This window comes from Phoenix dactylifera, chromosome 1 (genome assembly GCF_009389715.1).
Source record: "Phoenix dactylifera cultivar Barhee BC4 chromosome 1, palm_55x_up_171113_PBpolish2nd_filt_p, whole genome shotgun sequence".
NCBI lineage: Eukaryota > Viridiplantae > Streptophyta > Magnoliopsida > Arecales > Arecaceae > Phoenix > Phoenix dactylifera.
In genome coordinates, this window is record NC_052392.1 from 21611593 (window position 1) to 21628593 (window position 17001).

Genomic DNA, 17001 nt, shown 5'->3' on the forward strand with positions numbered 1-17001 from the left:
TCCCATTTTCCTTCTTTCAACATTCGATTCTTAGATGCCATTTGTTTCTCCCCTCACAAATTCCACATAGCATCCAATATCTTGCTATTGCAAAATCTACAATATTCATGATTCTTTCGCTTCTTCACCTTTATGCCTCATCTCTTCAGGCCTTTCGGCTCGTGTGAGAGATACCACATAGATAAGCTAGCTAAGCATCCAAACAAGCCCTAAAGCTTAAAGACAATATATTACAACACGAGAAAAGGGTAGCCTGGAAGTGAATACATTTCACTCTGATAATGTCTCAACATCACATAATTAAGCCCAACTAGTGAGTTAATGTAGTTGTAAATAGTGTTTCTAAACCCGGTGGCCCTAACGGAACTACTACAATAGCCAAATCACAAGCTCCTTGGTCAATTGTGGATCAATTGATAATTGATTCACCAATTCAAATCCTTCACTAATTCTATGTTCCCCTCTCGCTCTCCAAACATCGAACAAACACTAATCCCACATTCTTTCCTATTTCATCTTCTCATATTGAACAAACTCCCACTCCAAGTCTCTCCTCTCCCTAATGCACATTGGCTCCAGAATTCCTCCTAAAAGATGAACATGACAAAGAAGAGGAGATTGCTCCACCCAATAGTTGGCTATACTAATTCTGTTTGCACTGGATCCAGCCATGTTGCCTCCATTCTCACCAAATTTGGCTGTGCTGCCTTTATTGACATAAGATAATATTGCACTACCTCTATTGCCACAAGATCTGCCTCCTTCGGACGAGATCTGGTCCAATTGCCTCCCTTCCCATGATGTTCAATCTATCACCTCCTATGACCTCCACTCCCATAAGATCTGGCTGCACTGCATTCCTTCCCATGAGATCCAACAATCCTGCCCCCATGTCCACAAGATTCTGCCATATGACCTCAAACAACCAGACTACCTTCCATTGTCCCAAATCTCCAGCTGAAACTCCTCCCCTTCACTACCTTTGACGGCCCAATTCAATGCCATGGGCAACCTGAACACAATAACCACCATGCTACGGGGATGCTCCCTTTGCTTCACCGAGAGCATGTAAGAGGGTGAAAAATGTGATGTATGATTTTTTTTCCTTTTTTTTTGACAATATACTGTGACAAGGTGAATCTGGGTCAGTCACGTAGTTCGAAATTGGTTTAACCATCCGAACTGTCAAGTCAAACGAGTTTCATCTGACCCAACCTGCAAAGGCTGGTGGATGATAAGTCAACCTATGTTAGTTGATTGGGTGTTAAATACTTCTTTTAACCTTAGTGATTTAACTTGCAAACAAAGGATATATCAGGTTGAATCAGTCTAGATACCTCCTAATCCAGATTCAAATATATTAGGAGTTTGAGTCTATATTTTAACCCAAACCCTATCCATCAAAGCAAAGTATGTCGTACCAGGCAGTACGAAACGTACCGTACCATACCATACTTGTTCAATACCGATATCCGATATGGATAGCATACCGACGCTCGATATGCCAAAAAAAAGGTAACATACCGTACCGACACTATGCTAGTGTAGCACCGGTACAGGGTCTAGTACCGAGACGGCAAACCTTGCATCTAAGAATTAGGTGGAGCCTCGGTCCAAGTAGGGTCAAACAAGGCTCGAATCCGAGTGAGGTCAAGCACAAATCAGGTTTAGATCTAGGTCAGGTCAAGTATGTACTGAGGCCGAGTCCAAGTCACAAGAAGGAACCATTAATTGAAAAGCTTAATTCCTTCCGTGCCCTCAAAACTATTCACTAATGGCATAGCCTCAAAGTTTAATTAATAAGTTTTATAAAAATGTAAGGTATGTAAGGGTAAAACTAGACAACATATACTAGGTCAACTATTAGTTCTGAATCAGGTTCAGGAACCTGTCATGTCAGGTTCATAAAAATCAAACTCATATATAATTTGGTTGAGTTGGTCGTGCGCGGGGCCGGGGGGGTGGGGGGGGGGGAAGGGGGGAGGGGCCGCAAAGGGGCGGGGCACTTTTAGTTAAGGACCCATACTCAATCTATGGCCTAAGGGTCAGAGATGAAGTCAGCTAAAGTCTAGGTCAGATGCAGGTCTGTGAGTTTTAGTAAAGCCTCATTTGATTAAAATGTGATTGGATTTCTAATTGCTGATATAATTTAGCTGAGTAATTCAATGTATATGCAAAGGAAAGGCCTAAATATAAGTAGTTAATCTAATTATTTTGGCTTTATTGCTAATGCTTACAACTAACATTTGATAGTCGAATAAATCTTTAACTCAATACACTACAAAGATACAAGAAACCAAATACCTCAGTCAATTCCTAGGATGTCCAATCACAATATTTAAGAAACAAACATATTTTATGCCAGTGAATGTCCTATAGTGAAGACTACAGCACCCTATAAAATACATCTTATACAGATTTCAAATAGAAATCATCTAAAGTTAGGTCAAAACACACAATCTGATCTAAACAATAGGATGCACAAACTAAGAGGAATGAAATGCTATACCCACCTCTTCTAAGAGCATCCGACTGGAATTTATTCTCAAGAAAGCATGCTTTGGTGGGGCTGGAGGAATATCCTTTTTCGGAAATGCCTTATTAAGCTACAAAAGAATGGGAACAGTTTAAAGCAAATGAATTGAATAAACTTGAATCTGAATGTACATACAATTTATTATATCTGCATTAAACTTGGTCATTATGCAATTAAGTTACATAAGTGATATTTTTCCATCATGAGGAACTTAGTAAGAAAACCATTAAAGCAACACAAACTATAAAAGACAAAGGCTCACATGAAAAGCGTAGACGACAGTATCTGCTGGAAGCACATATATATGTGAAATTCTACATTTACCAAGCATTGGTCTCTTATCACATCAAATAAATATGACAAAATTTTAGTTCAGCTATTAACAAAGAAGTGTTATTTGTAAAGCAGATTTTTAAGAACAGACTAGTAATTATGAGAGACACAAAGTAATATAGAGGGTCATCACACACATTTTGAGGATCCTGCAGCAAACCATGGAATAACTTTAGGGTGAAGACAACACAGAGATTTAAATGAAAGTCCACATGTGATCTAATAGAAGTTAAGACATAGTTCATGGAATCTCTAGTTACATATATTCTTGGAGTTGTGAAAAGAGATGTTGAGAGCAAAGTTCCTAGAACCAACCCGAGCCACTCAGTTCGGGGCGTACTGACTAAAGGCGAAACTAGGTCGGTAAAGGGGTTTTGTTCAAGACTCGGGAGATACCAGTCCAAATCGATTTGATCCGAGTGAAACCGCCCAGTTAAGTTCAGTTCGACTTGATTCGAATCAATTCCTGCTGATTACAAGTAATAATTAAAAAGGGAGAGGAGAAAGGACCTTCCAACCACTTTCTCCTCTCCATTTTAACTTAGGAAGGCTTGGAAGTTGAGGAAGCGAGGAAAAGAAGAGCGCAAAGGGATTCTGCAAGAAGGCAACTCGGATCAAGGTAAAATCTTCTTCCCTCTCTTCGCTCCGTCTTTCTTTTAAACTTAAAATAGACCAAAATTGCTAAAATGTGAGATCACATGCATTTTCTAATTTTGGCATGATTTCATGATATAATATAGGTTTAATAGCGATCTATGCATTGAAGAAGAAATTGTTATTTTTCATTGAACATAAATTGGTAGCATGTTTGGGTTATGCATGTTACTTGCTATTTTTTATGGTAGTAATTTGTTCAAATTTTGACATGGTTATGGCTACCCAAATTTCAAAAGTGGTGATTAAGGTACAACCATGGCAAGATACACGGTACCGACTGTACCGATGTACCAGTGGGCATTGGTACCGGTACAGTACCGAACCAAACCGGTACTGTACTGATGAGGCTAAAAGCCAAAAAAAATTTGGAGCCGGTACGGACTGGTCGGTTTGGGTTGGTACCGGATCGGTACGCGTTAATACCGGATCGGTACGCGTCAGTACGCATCGGTACCGGTCGGTACAGGCCGGTACACATCGGTACCGATCGGTACGGTTCGGTACTGAAATATGTAGCTGTACCATACCGGTAGGGTCCGGTACCAGTATGTACCGGCCGGTACCGATCTGTACCGACCGGTACGGCAGACCATGAACCATAGGCTAAAAAAATTATATATAATACCCTTGGTAAGGTTATACATTAATCAAATTAAAATTAGTCTTCTAGGTATTGCATAATTAAATAGTAATTTTAACTCAAAATTAATTAAAAATATTTAAGAAATCAAAAATGTTTAAAAGTAGCATTTTGTATAGATAATTTTGAAATATTCTCGGGAAGAATTCGGCCATTTTTTGTATTACAATGTAAATTATCAAATTTTTAGATATTAATAACTCAATAATTATTAATTCAGCTAAAATTAATGAAAAAAATGCAATGTGTATTGGTAACTAGGACATTACTCAAGGAAAAAATGAATGCTCTTCCTCACTATTTTATATTTTCATATAATATGTTTGTTGAACCAGTACCAAGATTGTATCAAAGAGCCGCCAGTATGGTACAGTACTGGTTCGATACCATACCGATACATGATACACCATGGCATACCACTCAGCTAACCTGTACACCATTTTCTTATTTTTTAATTTTTTATTTTCTCAATTTTTTTTGTCTCCACTTAAAATTTTCATAATTATTGTTGTCTAATTTGTAATTTTATCATTGGTTTGATGTCATTTTTACCATGAAATGGAATTGAAGTGGACCAGTTAATGTATTTTTAAGTAAATATATATACAATATAATAAATGGAGTACTTTAATATATTTAAAGTACAAAATATGTACTGATATCTAAAATTAAGAAGATCTAATGATTTCAGTAGAAATAAAAAATACAGAAATTTATGGGTTCAATGCGAAAATTTTTATGGAAAAAATTATCAAAATGAGTGTCGATGTCCCTTGTAGATATCGGGATCGCATTCATAGTCCAGCCTAGCACAGCAATCCAAGACTCCAAAAGCATTGCCCCATAATCCTGCATCATTATCCTCCCATAATCTGTACCCGTTGGATAGCTATCCTGAGAGAAGTAACCTGAGCATCCTACATCAATACTCTTAAGACGTATTCGAAGATCCTGGCAGCAAAATCCAATCCATAGAATGCTTGAGGCTACAGAGGATAGTACCCACTCGAATATGATGCCACAGATAAACCATATCCATACAGATCATAACCTGCTTATGTGGAATAGAATCTAGTGTACGACTTAGATCCAGATACATCCAGAGATCCTACTTCACATGCCAGATCATCTGCAGCAGTCGTGTCATGTCCCGAACAATATCGATGGATGCATCTCTTATATGCAATGGTATCCTCATGAGATCTATCAGATCGTGCATCGTGGTCCCTATCATATGCAGCATGAGTAAACTAGGACTCACTAGTAAATTGAAGACTATTCTGGAGATGAGTCAAAAATCACTGTGCCATCCTGGCCACTAGATGCATCATCGCTTGAGTTGTCGGCATCGCTACTATCGTAGAAAGATCTAGTCTCAGAATCTAAGTGAATAAACTCCTCGACTCTCTCCAATGGATGTGCAACTATTTTTCCTTTTTTCTTTTTGTTGGCCTGAGTACCTAGCTTCTTTTCTTGAATGCCTCTCTCTGTCAGGCTCTGTTGGAAGGATCGACTATGCCCTCCACCTTGACTAGACTGAATATTGTGGTGGCCTCTTCTCGAAAGCTCTTGATCAAATCACTAGGAGAATCATCCAATTTCGATGAATTGCAAAGATCATCCGTAAATCTACAACATATCATGAAATCATGCCAAAATCATAAATTTTGGCATAATGTTCCCTTTCTTATTTCCTTGCTAAGTTTTGACTAAACACAAAAAGAAAAGCGAGGGGGAAAGGGGCATTACTTGTTCCTATCTTTAATCTGGCTTAGATCTGCAAGTCCCTACTATCTTTAAAAAAAAAAGTGAGGAAGAGGCTGAGGGGGTGTGGGAGGCCTTCTTAGCCTCCCACCTCAATCATTTAAGAGGGAAGGGGCTGAATAGGGCAAAACTAAGCTGAACCAAAGCATATCGCCAGGTTCGCTATCTCGGTACCGGACCCCATACCGGTGCTACATTAGCACAGTGTCGGTACGGTACGAAGTTTTTGGACGTACTGAGTGTCGGTATACCATCCGTACCGGTTACCAGTACCGAATTGGTACGATATGCCCCGTACAACCCGGTTCGGGCCGATACAGCATACCATACTACCACTCTAAACCACCTGATTCAGAACAATTTTCCCTCTGTTTCGAACCAAATGGGGGAATCATCCTAATTCCCCCTCTGATTCCCACTCGGTATAGTTCGATACATCCCAAACTAGAAAGTTTTGGATGGTCCAATGAACCATAACCATATGCATCAAGTGAAATTAAATTATAAAAGTCACTAATAAATCTTTAAAAGATAATATTTTTATTTTTAAAAAGTGTGGACCCACTTTATGTAATTCGTGGTAATGAATGAAATGGTTTATAATTTGTGGTCGTCAAACTTGCAAAAATGGATTCAAGAAGGAAGAAAGAGAAGGATGCTGATATTAGTCAAAAGTATGGGGTAATAATCTCGAGTCGGCACTGTTGGAAGTGCAAGTAGGGCAATGCAGAGTGAGGGGATGGAGCGATGAGATTGAAGCAGCATTTGGCCGGTAGTTATCCCAATGTGACTGTATGCAAGAAATGTTCATAATAGGTTCAACAATTATAAAGTACTTTCATGACTTTGAGAAGGGCAAAGAAAAGCACAAAGAAACAAATAGTCGAGGGCGATCATTAGGCAAATGAGCACCATTAGCGATGCAATGGACTATGAGACATCGGATCCAGATGATATAGAGGTGACCCAAATTCAGGTTGTTATACGAGACAATCAAAATGATTAGCAACAAAGGAGGTTGCTAGGCATAGAGCAGTTTGGGTCCTCACAATACGAGGGGTGTTCTAGTTCCAAATCCACCAAGGTGGATTCACATGCTGATGACTGCAAAGGCCGAGAACAAGCAAGCAAATTTAAAGCACACTGATGAGTATATTAATATCATTAAGGAGAGGATGGATTGGTAGATAGGTATGGTGTTGCATCAGGCAAATAATCCAAGTACAATCATGAATGCTTGTTTATACGTATAAAATACTATTATGCAATCCTTTGTCCGTTAATTAAATCAATTCTCTGCCTCAATCCAAGGTTCCACTATAGTGCCTCAGGAGCTGTTGACTAGCATGCACTAGGTCATCTACAAGATGGATCTTGATGCTGCCATTACTAATAGATGCCTCAAGGAGGAAAGTTAAATTTAAGGGAATTAATACAATTCCATGCATAAGCAAAGATATGATGCCATAAGTGGTGTGTTTCATAGACTAAGGGCTCGTTTGGTTCGCAGGAAAAGGAGGGGGGAAAGTGTGGTCAACGGGAAAGTAATGAAATGCCTCTTGTTTGGTTGGAGTTTTCAAAGGAGAGAGATGGGAAAGTTGTATTCCCATGGGAATATGATTCCCACATTTCATGGGAAAGTCTTTCCCATGAGAAACATGGGAAAGTTACTTTCCCATGAGGTGGGAATCACTCCTTTTTTATTTTTTCCCAAAAAGACCCTTCAGCATTAAAGAAACATTAAAGAGGCATTAAAGACCTAATTTTTATTAAGGGCATAATAGGAATTATACATAACTTTCCTAGGAAAGTGGATGGTCAACCAAACATAAGCACTTTGGAAATTAGTCACTTTCCCATGGTTAACCAAACATGTCAAAAGTACTTTCCTAGGTATCCTCTTCCTAGGAATCTGATTCCCAGGAATCATATTCCTAGGAGGAAAAATACTTTCCGCGAACCAAACGAGCCCTAAAGCTTTTAGAGAGGACTCTCCCACAACTTCAGTGAGAAAGCAGCCGTGACAAGTAAAAACAATATGAATCCAAGTATTTTAGGACACCGACTCTCACTAATCAAATGTTTGATGAAAAATGTCGACTAAAATGTAATTTACTTGATTCCATTTGAAGCTGAATAATGTTTTTATTTGGCACTGTCATCCAAAAATATCAGTAGGTTAGCAATCCAGATCCTCCCACAAATAGTCTCCTCTAAGGGCTCGTTTGGTTCGCGGGAAGCATTTTCCCTCCTAGGAATATGATCAAATTCCTAGGAAGAGGATGCCTAGGAAAGTACTTTTGGCATGTTTGGTTGACCATGGAAAAGTGACAAATTTTCAAAGTGCTTATGTTTGGTTGGCCATCCACTTTCCTGAAAAAGTTATGTATAATTCCTATTATGCCCTTAATAAATATTAGGTCTTTAATGCCTCTTTAATGCTAAAGGGCCTTTTTGGAAAAAAAATAAAAATAAAGTGATTCCCGCCTCATGGGAAAGTAACTTTTCCATGAAATGTGGGAATCATATTTCCATGGGAATACAACTTTCCTATCTCTCTCCTTTGAAAACTCCAACCAAAAAAGAGGCGTCTCATTACTTTCTCGTTGACCACACTTTCCCCCCTTCTTTTCCTGCGAACCAAACGAGCCCTAAAGGATGCTAGTGCAGCTAATCAACCTTTTTCTAAATACATAGCAAATAGAGGAACTGCGAACCGCCTGACACGTGAGAGATGAAATGACTTGGTGTACATGTATTACAATTTACAACTCAGATTGACATGCATTCATGAGGAGGCAGAGCTAATGTTGAAATATGATGACCCACTTCATAATGACTTCATGAACATGACAAGTTCCCCATGATTAGTTGGTTTGAGGGCTAGCAACAACAATCAAAGCTTAATAGGCCAAGATCGCCTTCTTGACCAACTATATCATACCAAAAAAGGCTGGGGTAAATACAAAGCAGAGGACAGACGGACACATGCTACACGCATAATGTCCAGCAACCAAAGAGGTTAGGAAGAGCCAGTCTAGACTGCAAGACTCTATGTCTGAGACTTCCATCGAAAGATATAACAAAAAGATGCTAAGAAGAGATCACCATGGCATCCCGTCTAGCTAAAGGGGTAGATCCAGTCAAGACCTAGTTAAGCCACCCAGCAAAGCCGGTCATGCAAGGCAACCATGAAAAGGAAGTAGTTCGTCGAAGTAGCGAAAAAGGAAAAAGAAACAAGTCAAAAATCCACCGGAGAGATTGATAAGGAGCCTCTTCACTCAAATTCTAAGGCTATTGAGCCAATGAATGGTTGCCTAAATCATCTCGCAATATGAGAGATGATGCTAATGACAGCCTGAGCAATGATGTATTTGGTGACAAGGGTAGCAGTGGATATGGTGGGGGTGCATACAACTCACAACCACATGGTATGAGACCATTCACTAGCAAGTCTCATTTTACTCATGCCATGCAGGATGTGAACCACGATGCATGACGTAAAGCCCGCAATGATACAACAAGATACAAGAAATGGACCACTCGAGGTGGTTTAGGATCCAACGCTGCTACAGTTAATGATCTAGCTTGCGAAGTAGGATCTCTAGACGTCTCTGGATCCTTATCATATACCGGAGCCTATTCTGTGCAGCCAGCAAATGACCCGTATACACATCCTTCGTCTGATATGTCATATTTGAGTAACTATTGCCCTCCACAGTCTTAGCCTGATCACATGTCATATTTCGTTGCCATGATCTTCTTGCTCAGGTGGGATGGCTGACCCAGTACCGAATATAGCTATCCAGAAGGTCTAGATTATCGTATGCAAGGATGGCCTCATTATCAAGGTTAGAGTCCAGTCCAAGGCTGCAACTATAGATGAAATGTCAAACATGTACCGGCGGCATAGATATTCCACGAGGGACTAGATATAAATACATATCATGTAATTGAAATATATCTGATATATATATATATATATATGCATTTTCTATTTTTATTTTTTACACTTGCATCCATCAAGCAATCATGGGACCAATACAAGATAAAATAATAATAAAATATGTTTAAAATCACACTCTAAACCTTACAATAGCCATAACCAAAACATTGAAAATAAAAAAATTATAAAAAAGCATACCAATACCGTACTAGTACACTTCTACATATCAAGTTCCGGTACAATATGGCTCGGTGCTATACTATATTGGTACTATGCTGTTATGGTACTATATAACAAGATTGTAAGCCTCAATTGACAGAATCGCTTAAAAAAAGAACATAGATTGTCACCTTAATTATGTAAATTGGTCTTGAACTACTCAAAAGGGTAATAAGTTTAGTTCCCCTTGACTTAATGTGACTGAATAATTTGAGAGCTGTGTTTGTGATAATTGATTAAGCACTAGCAAACTTGCCATATGCTAAATGGCAATTTGAGGTGGGCATGTTTCGCAATATCCCTTCCATAGCAAATAGCGTCACTAGTAAAATGCGTCTAGCATTGATGGCAGAAACAGTATATTAAACATTGTTGACAAGCTCGCTTTGATGAAAAAAGAGAAGCTACACCCAGTATCATTATTCTTCGGCAGCAAGATAACCAAATAGACGTATAAGCACTCTCATTCTATTTCATAGGTATATTTGCACAAGGTTCATATCGAGAAACAGGGGGAAGGCTTGATACATTATGAACTGATTTTAGGAGGTGGGTTTGAGAATAAGTCACATGACTACATATCTACTAAGAGAAGAGTTCAAGCAAGGGATCATGCTAAAAGAATTTTGAGTTGGGACATCTAGCTGGTCATATAAATCCCCAATGCGGTTAATTAGCTCTATGACCCAATCCAGACTTCAAAGACCAAGTTTGATCAATGGCTTACTCTTTCACATCCAATTGCATGAGTGATTCCAAACAAGAAAAAGGACATTTTGGCATATCAAAAGTTGCAGATCATCCTGCTTGCTGTAATGAGATGATTCAAATGGAAAAGGCGAAAATATTATTGGCAGATTGAAGAAATCATTGGAGATGGGTCATGTACACCTTTTTAGGCATGGGATATCTTCCCTTTTAAAGAAGATTACTCGAAGAGAACACCAAAAAGCATCCTTGCACTGAAGCAACAACTCGTATCACAGTTGGCTCAACCAACACTTCAGCTTATGTGTATGTTGATAGCCTAGAGAAAAAGTGGCGGATTACCATTCTAGGTCTAAGTAAGAGAAGGAACAAAAAGAGATTGCCAATATTCAAACTCTTAATGGGTTTGAATGGTGATTCTGGCCATGTAATGTCCACCTATTCTGCATATGAACTAATTGATTGGTGATGCCCACATTACCTCTCAAAGCAAACAACAGTGGGTGTAGAGCGACCAGTACAACTAGAGGAGTCCAAGCCCTTAAGTTCCAAAGTTCATGCTATAGGTGATAGTCAAGTATTTTGCTCAAGAAGCAGAGTTTGAATGAGGATTTAGGATATATCATGCCTTTTTAAAGCCTTTAGCTCGAGATTGAGGACTTTGAAAGCAGAAGGTAAGTAAGCTAGATGCTTGCATCTTGTAAGCATTAAAGGCCTAAACCAAGATTCACACATACTTTTTAACATTTTGACAACTCAGCTATGCCATTCTCGCTCCTTGCATGGGAAGACTAATCCCAACAGGAAGATACAAGTGAATGTTCAATAGTATACCGTACCGGCCTGAACTAGGCGGTACGAGGTATACTGTACCATACCGGTTCAATACCGCTACCTAGTACGGGTGGCGTACCGACACTCGGTATGCCAAAAAAAACTCCGTACAGTATCGTACCGATACTATGCCAGTATGGCACCGGTACGGGGTCCGGTAGCGAGACGGCGAACCTTGGTTCAATAATATCAATTGGTGTGCTGGAATTCGAGATCAAAGTATTTTTCACTGTTGATCACGATGGTCATGGCATTACACAGTTATAGAGGAATCTCTCTAGTGGTTGTAGTCCAAGGTTTTAGGGCCTGGTACTTGTATCGGTACCTGTCTTGATAAGGAACAACTGCAGTGCAGGATTTGATAGTTTTAACAAACAAAAGTAGTTCGTTCTAGCATGGCACAGATTAGTGGTGAACCTAACATTCCATTTTGAGTTTACTTAAGGCCTTTGGGCCAGACCTAATTCTCAGAAAGCGATGTTGCAATTCTGGCAGCATGTTTAAATAGGGAAAACGCATAGTATTGTATCAAACCATCTCAACCTGAGATTTTAAGATGATCATGCAACAGGAGTACGATATGCATTATTTTGTTCTTGGTTTATCTTTCAAACAGCAAGATGCGTTATATTTTCTTAACCAAAAAATCTCTCCAACTACGAGGTTACAAATTTGTTACTGTGTCCTTCTCTTCTATGCTCGAAGGTCCAACAATGTTGCAATAACACCATGGTGTGGTATCTTTTTTCTGTTAGATAATATCAAATTTACACATAGTACAAATGAAACTAGGTGCATGTTTCACAAATAAAGGACCGACGGAACATATTCCAAAGGGATGATCACCCTCGAGATCAGATGGCAAAATGAATTTTATACTTACAGCAGAATATAATTTCAAGAAGTCACTGAATCGTCTAAGTACTCCGTGACTGGTGCTAACCCCTTCTGGAGATTGTATACCAATATGAATCCTGTAAAACTGTCCTTTACGGATGTTAAAATAAAGATAAAAGAGCAAAAACTGAAACACAAACTCTTAGATCTATTATTTTAAGATGTCTGTTAAGTAAACATTTGAAGAGCTCATGCTTACAAAAAGTTGAAATGTACAGATATAACTTCATCATATTCTTGCCATGGTACTAAACGTTTATGATTGAACAGAAAGATACACCTCACTAAAAACAATACAATGCTCTTATAAAAATAATATCTCCTGATGATAAATAGATAGAGCATCAAATACCTGAAATAAAACCCATCATTCTTTTAGCATATACAACCACAGTAGGCAGTTCAATGATATGAAATTCTAGGTTGCCCAATGGTAATAACCAATCTGCAAATCCTCAATGCCAGTAGTTTATGTGGCAAAGCTCTCATAATATGTAATCCATCATATAATCCTTGTGAATTGGATCAAAATTGCCACCTTCAAATCACAGATCATTCGGTCCCCTTTAATGTCAGCACTAAATTGACAAGGTTGTCATTAGTTAGAAACGGATGGCGAAAAATATAAAATTTTGAAAAAATTTACCATCACGAAACACCAAACTAGGATGTTCCCTTAGGACCAGTTCTTCTCAAACAAAAATTTAAAGTTAATAAAGAAAACTCAGCAAATCATCACATTTTAATGAGCATGAATTACCATTAACTACTTACTTTCCATAATTCCAAACAAAGCCATATATCTTCATGGAGCTAAAACCACCTTATGCAAATTTACAGAACCAGAACGTAAAACTTGAAGAAGAATACGGCAAACAGTTGTTGAATCCGACATATTTTTATCTTTTAGATGAAGAGAATTAATTTATGTCTCCTATCACTACATGATATGCTTACGTCATCCTCTCCCAGAAAGTCAATATTATAAAATGGTTAATATAAGTGTTTTATATGTATCCAAGAATTATGGTGAGAACGGAAATGAAGAAATTACAACTATAGGATTCAAGAAGCTGTCATGGGATGCTCCAGGATCAGTTTGAACAATCCAGGAAGGAAACATGACACAGAAACTCCAGCCTGTGTGAGGATTGTGAGGCCATATTGTGTTTCTCCCATCCTACATTCACAAATGTATGCCATATGAGCAAATAGAAAAATATACATATGTAAGAACTAAATAATAATTGAGCACTACAAAATACAGTCCTTATTTGAATAATAATGACAAAGAATGGCAAGATATGTTACATGTTCTCAAAGGCAATCACATGGCATGGTAGACATACAAAATTGCAATTCTTTGAATGCAATTTGGAACAGCAACTTGAAAAGGAAGTTTCAATTCAAATGGTGGTTTAGTATTTTCGTTATCAATCAAATATTATATCCTTGTGGAAGGAGTCATTGAAAATGGGAAACACAACTTCACATGTGACTTGAAGCATTTAAAGAGCATGTGATTATCAAAAAAGAAAAAAAAAGGAGGAGGAATAAGAAAGTAGCAATCTGTTTCATTACTAAAACCGAACTCCTACTATGTGTGTCAAGGTCCATGTCGTCCATCTCATGCCACTTTTCTCTTCTACACTTACATAACAAATAAACATACCCCATGTAGTTCAATTCTCACTTTGAGGATGAGAAGCAAGAGAAGATCACCTCCGAAAACTAGGAGCTATTAATCGAATTGCCTAAACATTATACATACACACACACGTGTGTGTGTGTGTGTACACTATTCTCACGTGCATCGCACATGCTAGAAACTAGTCTAAGAATATGAAAAGAAGGATAATATGGCTTCCATTTAATAATCGTCAAGTACAAAACTGTTTGCTCCACTTTATAGGAGATCCATATAATTGATACTTTGATATGGCTTTAATGCATTGAAGGGCCTGAAATGAGAAGGCAGACAACCTCAATTAAGGACTAAGGCCGTCATAAGAACCAACAGCCAAATGATGAGAACACATATAGAGATTATGCCATGGTTATTACTTATTTACTTTCCCAAATAAAGAAAATAAACAAATATCAAGAGGAAGGGGACATATGACCTCAGTGCACTAAGTTGATCTTTCATATTGAAATTATAAAGTCAGTAAGATTGGGATTTCAATCATTTCTTGCAAAGCTAAAACTGCTATTCAGGATATGCTGGAGCATCCCAAAGGAAAGAATGACAATGATATGTAAAGGACAAGAGGTCGCATATTGGAAAGTAAAGGTCCCTAATTTCTTGGTCAGTTAATTTGGTACAGGAAATGGTCAGTAAGCCTTGAATGGCAACTCTGGACGAATCATGCATTAGTCAACATTGGATACACGCAGACTGTAGAAGCAAAAAATCCAGTCCTCTGCTTTTTAGATGACTAAATGCAGGGAATATATAGCAGTAAGGTGCCAAGCACATACCATGGATGGTGAATGCTCTCCTAGTGAAGCGAATCACAATGTAAAGTATGCAGTTTTCAGACATATAATGATTTAACATATTTGTTATCTTACTACACTTTTTGGTCATTAGCTCAGTGGTTTACTTAGTATTGTTGCAACATTCAGTTGACACATCCCTTGCGCTTTTTCCCTCATAAGACTGGCATTTTCATGAGTAGACAACATCAAAACTTGGGGGAAAGATCAAGCAATGATGTGTTTTGCGAATGCTTGTGATGACTGTGGTTTGTGGATGAATATCAAATATAATTGGTGCTCATGGGCGGATGAGACAGTTTTTCTATTATGGAAAAGCTGTGTTATTCTTGTTGTTGGGGATTTCTTTTTGTTTTATTCACCTTTTTCTTCACTATCTAGACAGATAGTTTGTGACATGTGGTTTTCCTTATCACCTTGCCTAAATGGTGATTGGTGCTGGTGCCATCTTTGCCTTCCTCCATTATTACTTTGCCAGGAAAAACATGAGAAGGATTTGAACCGGTTTTCCTTTTTTTTGCATCTTCTCTTTCTTTCCCTCTTTTACCTTTACATTGGATAGGACCACCGTTTTCCTTATTACTGTCTTAAAGTGGTGGACAATGTTCTTGCCATCTTTCTCATATTCCATCACTTCAATCGAATGCTGCAAGGAGGCTCTGGAGAAATAGAACAAAGAGTAGTTGGATGGTCAAGATGGTTACAACTTCAAGATCATGGAATAGAGCCCAGAATTTCATGATACTTACAAAATTGAGCAAGAAACTAGAGATGATGAAGATGATCGCAAGAAAGAAGATGACCAGAACTATAAGTTAGTCTTTTTTCATTGATCTGTTAAGAATAAATTGCTGATGTGTTGAATTGGATCAACTCACCATTTGTTGTGCTGATATTGTCGCATACAAAATTTAATTAACTCATTCAAATCAAGGAATGATATAGCTTCAAGCTACAAATGCATTGGCTTTATGATTATAATCAATATTTTATTAACGTTGTAAAAACTATCCAACCTAGAAAAAGCCGGAATCACAATGACGTAGAACGAATGATCCCAAGCAAAAACCCTAGATTAACCCGTGAGAAGATTCAAGATCAAAAATTTACGAAAAGACATAAAAATTCAATAAATCATCGCAAAGCATCGAAGCCCAGCTCAGATTTCCATGATCGGACGAAAACTCATCGAAAAGAACCTCGAATTGCCACGAAAAGAGAATCTATCACGAATATAGGAGGGGAGATCACAGGAGGAGGAGCTGATACCCATTTCTTGGGAGGAGGGCTCCAGTCCATGCCCAGGGGCAGGGGCGAAGTGCCATCGTGGCGGTGCTTCGGGGGGCTGTTCTTGAGCATCTCCCTGCTTCCTTGGCGATCGCAGAGGAACGAAGTGGGAGAAGGATCGAACTTGTGGGTGGAGAGAGAGAGAGAGGAGACTGAAATACGATCAAGGAGAGGAGGAGGATGGATTTGGGGCGAGGCGAATCGATCGGTGCCCCTCTTCGAGTGAAGTCTCCAAAGCGCACACCTAACCGTCCGTCCTCGCACCGTCTTCCCAAGGCGCGTGCTTTGCACGTGTCGGTCGGTCGGTCGCGGGGGGGGGGGGGGGGGGGGGGTGGGTGGGTGGAGGAGACCCCCAGCCACGAAGGGATGTGTTTATTTTATATTGAATAAAAGAAGAAAAAAAAAGCATGGAGAAAATGGATGGTTTTGGTTATGCATGGCAGAGGAGCGACGCATTAAAGAGTTAGAGCTAGAAGCAAGAAGGTAGGAACTCATAGATATGCTATTTTGCTTTTAAGCTATATTATTTTTTAAAAAAATAAAATACTTGTCTAATACTCAGGGCACTCATTCATATATTTTTCAGTCAATTTATCAGCCATTTGTAATATTTGCAAGTAATAATGATAGACATGTGTAATGCATTATAATTTTTTTTTATCTTCAAGTTAATTCTTACAT

General features: G+C 38.6%; 1 protein-coding gene across 14 annotated transcripts in view; it reads right to left on the minus strand.

Annotated features, from left to right (window-relative positions):
• The window catches only part of LOC103711483 (PX domain-containing protein EREL1), a 29483-nt gene extending 12893 nt beyond the window's left edge, over window positions 1–16590 (minus strand). For 2 of the 14 annotated variants that reach the window (XM_039129670.1, XM_008797629.4), the window contains exons 1-4: window positions 16303–16582; window positions 13589–13714; window positions 12521–12619; window positions 2514–2606 (exon numbers count right to left, since the gene is read on the minus strand). In XM_039129670.1, coding sequence (XP_038985598.1) covers window positions 2514–2606; window positions 12521–12619; window positions 13589–13714; window positions 16303–16392 — 408 coding nt within the window. In that variant the 5' untranslated portion in view covers window positions 16393–16582. Of the gene's footprint in view, window positions 1–2513; window positions 2607–12520; window positions 13715–15395; window positions 15693–16302 lie in introns of those variants that run through there. The other 12 variants (XM_039129676.1, XM_008797627.4, XM_008797630.4 and 9 more) reach the window with 9 other exon arrangements.
• Window positions 16591–17001: the final 411 nt, after the last annotated feature.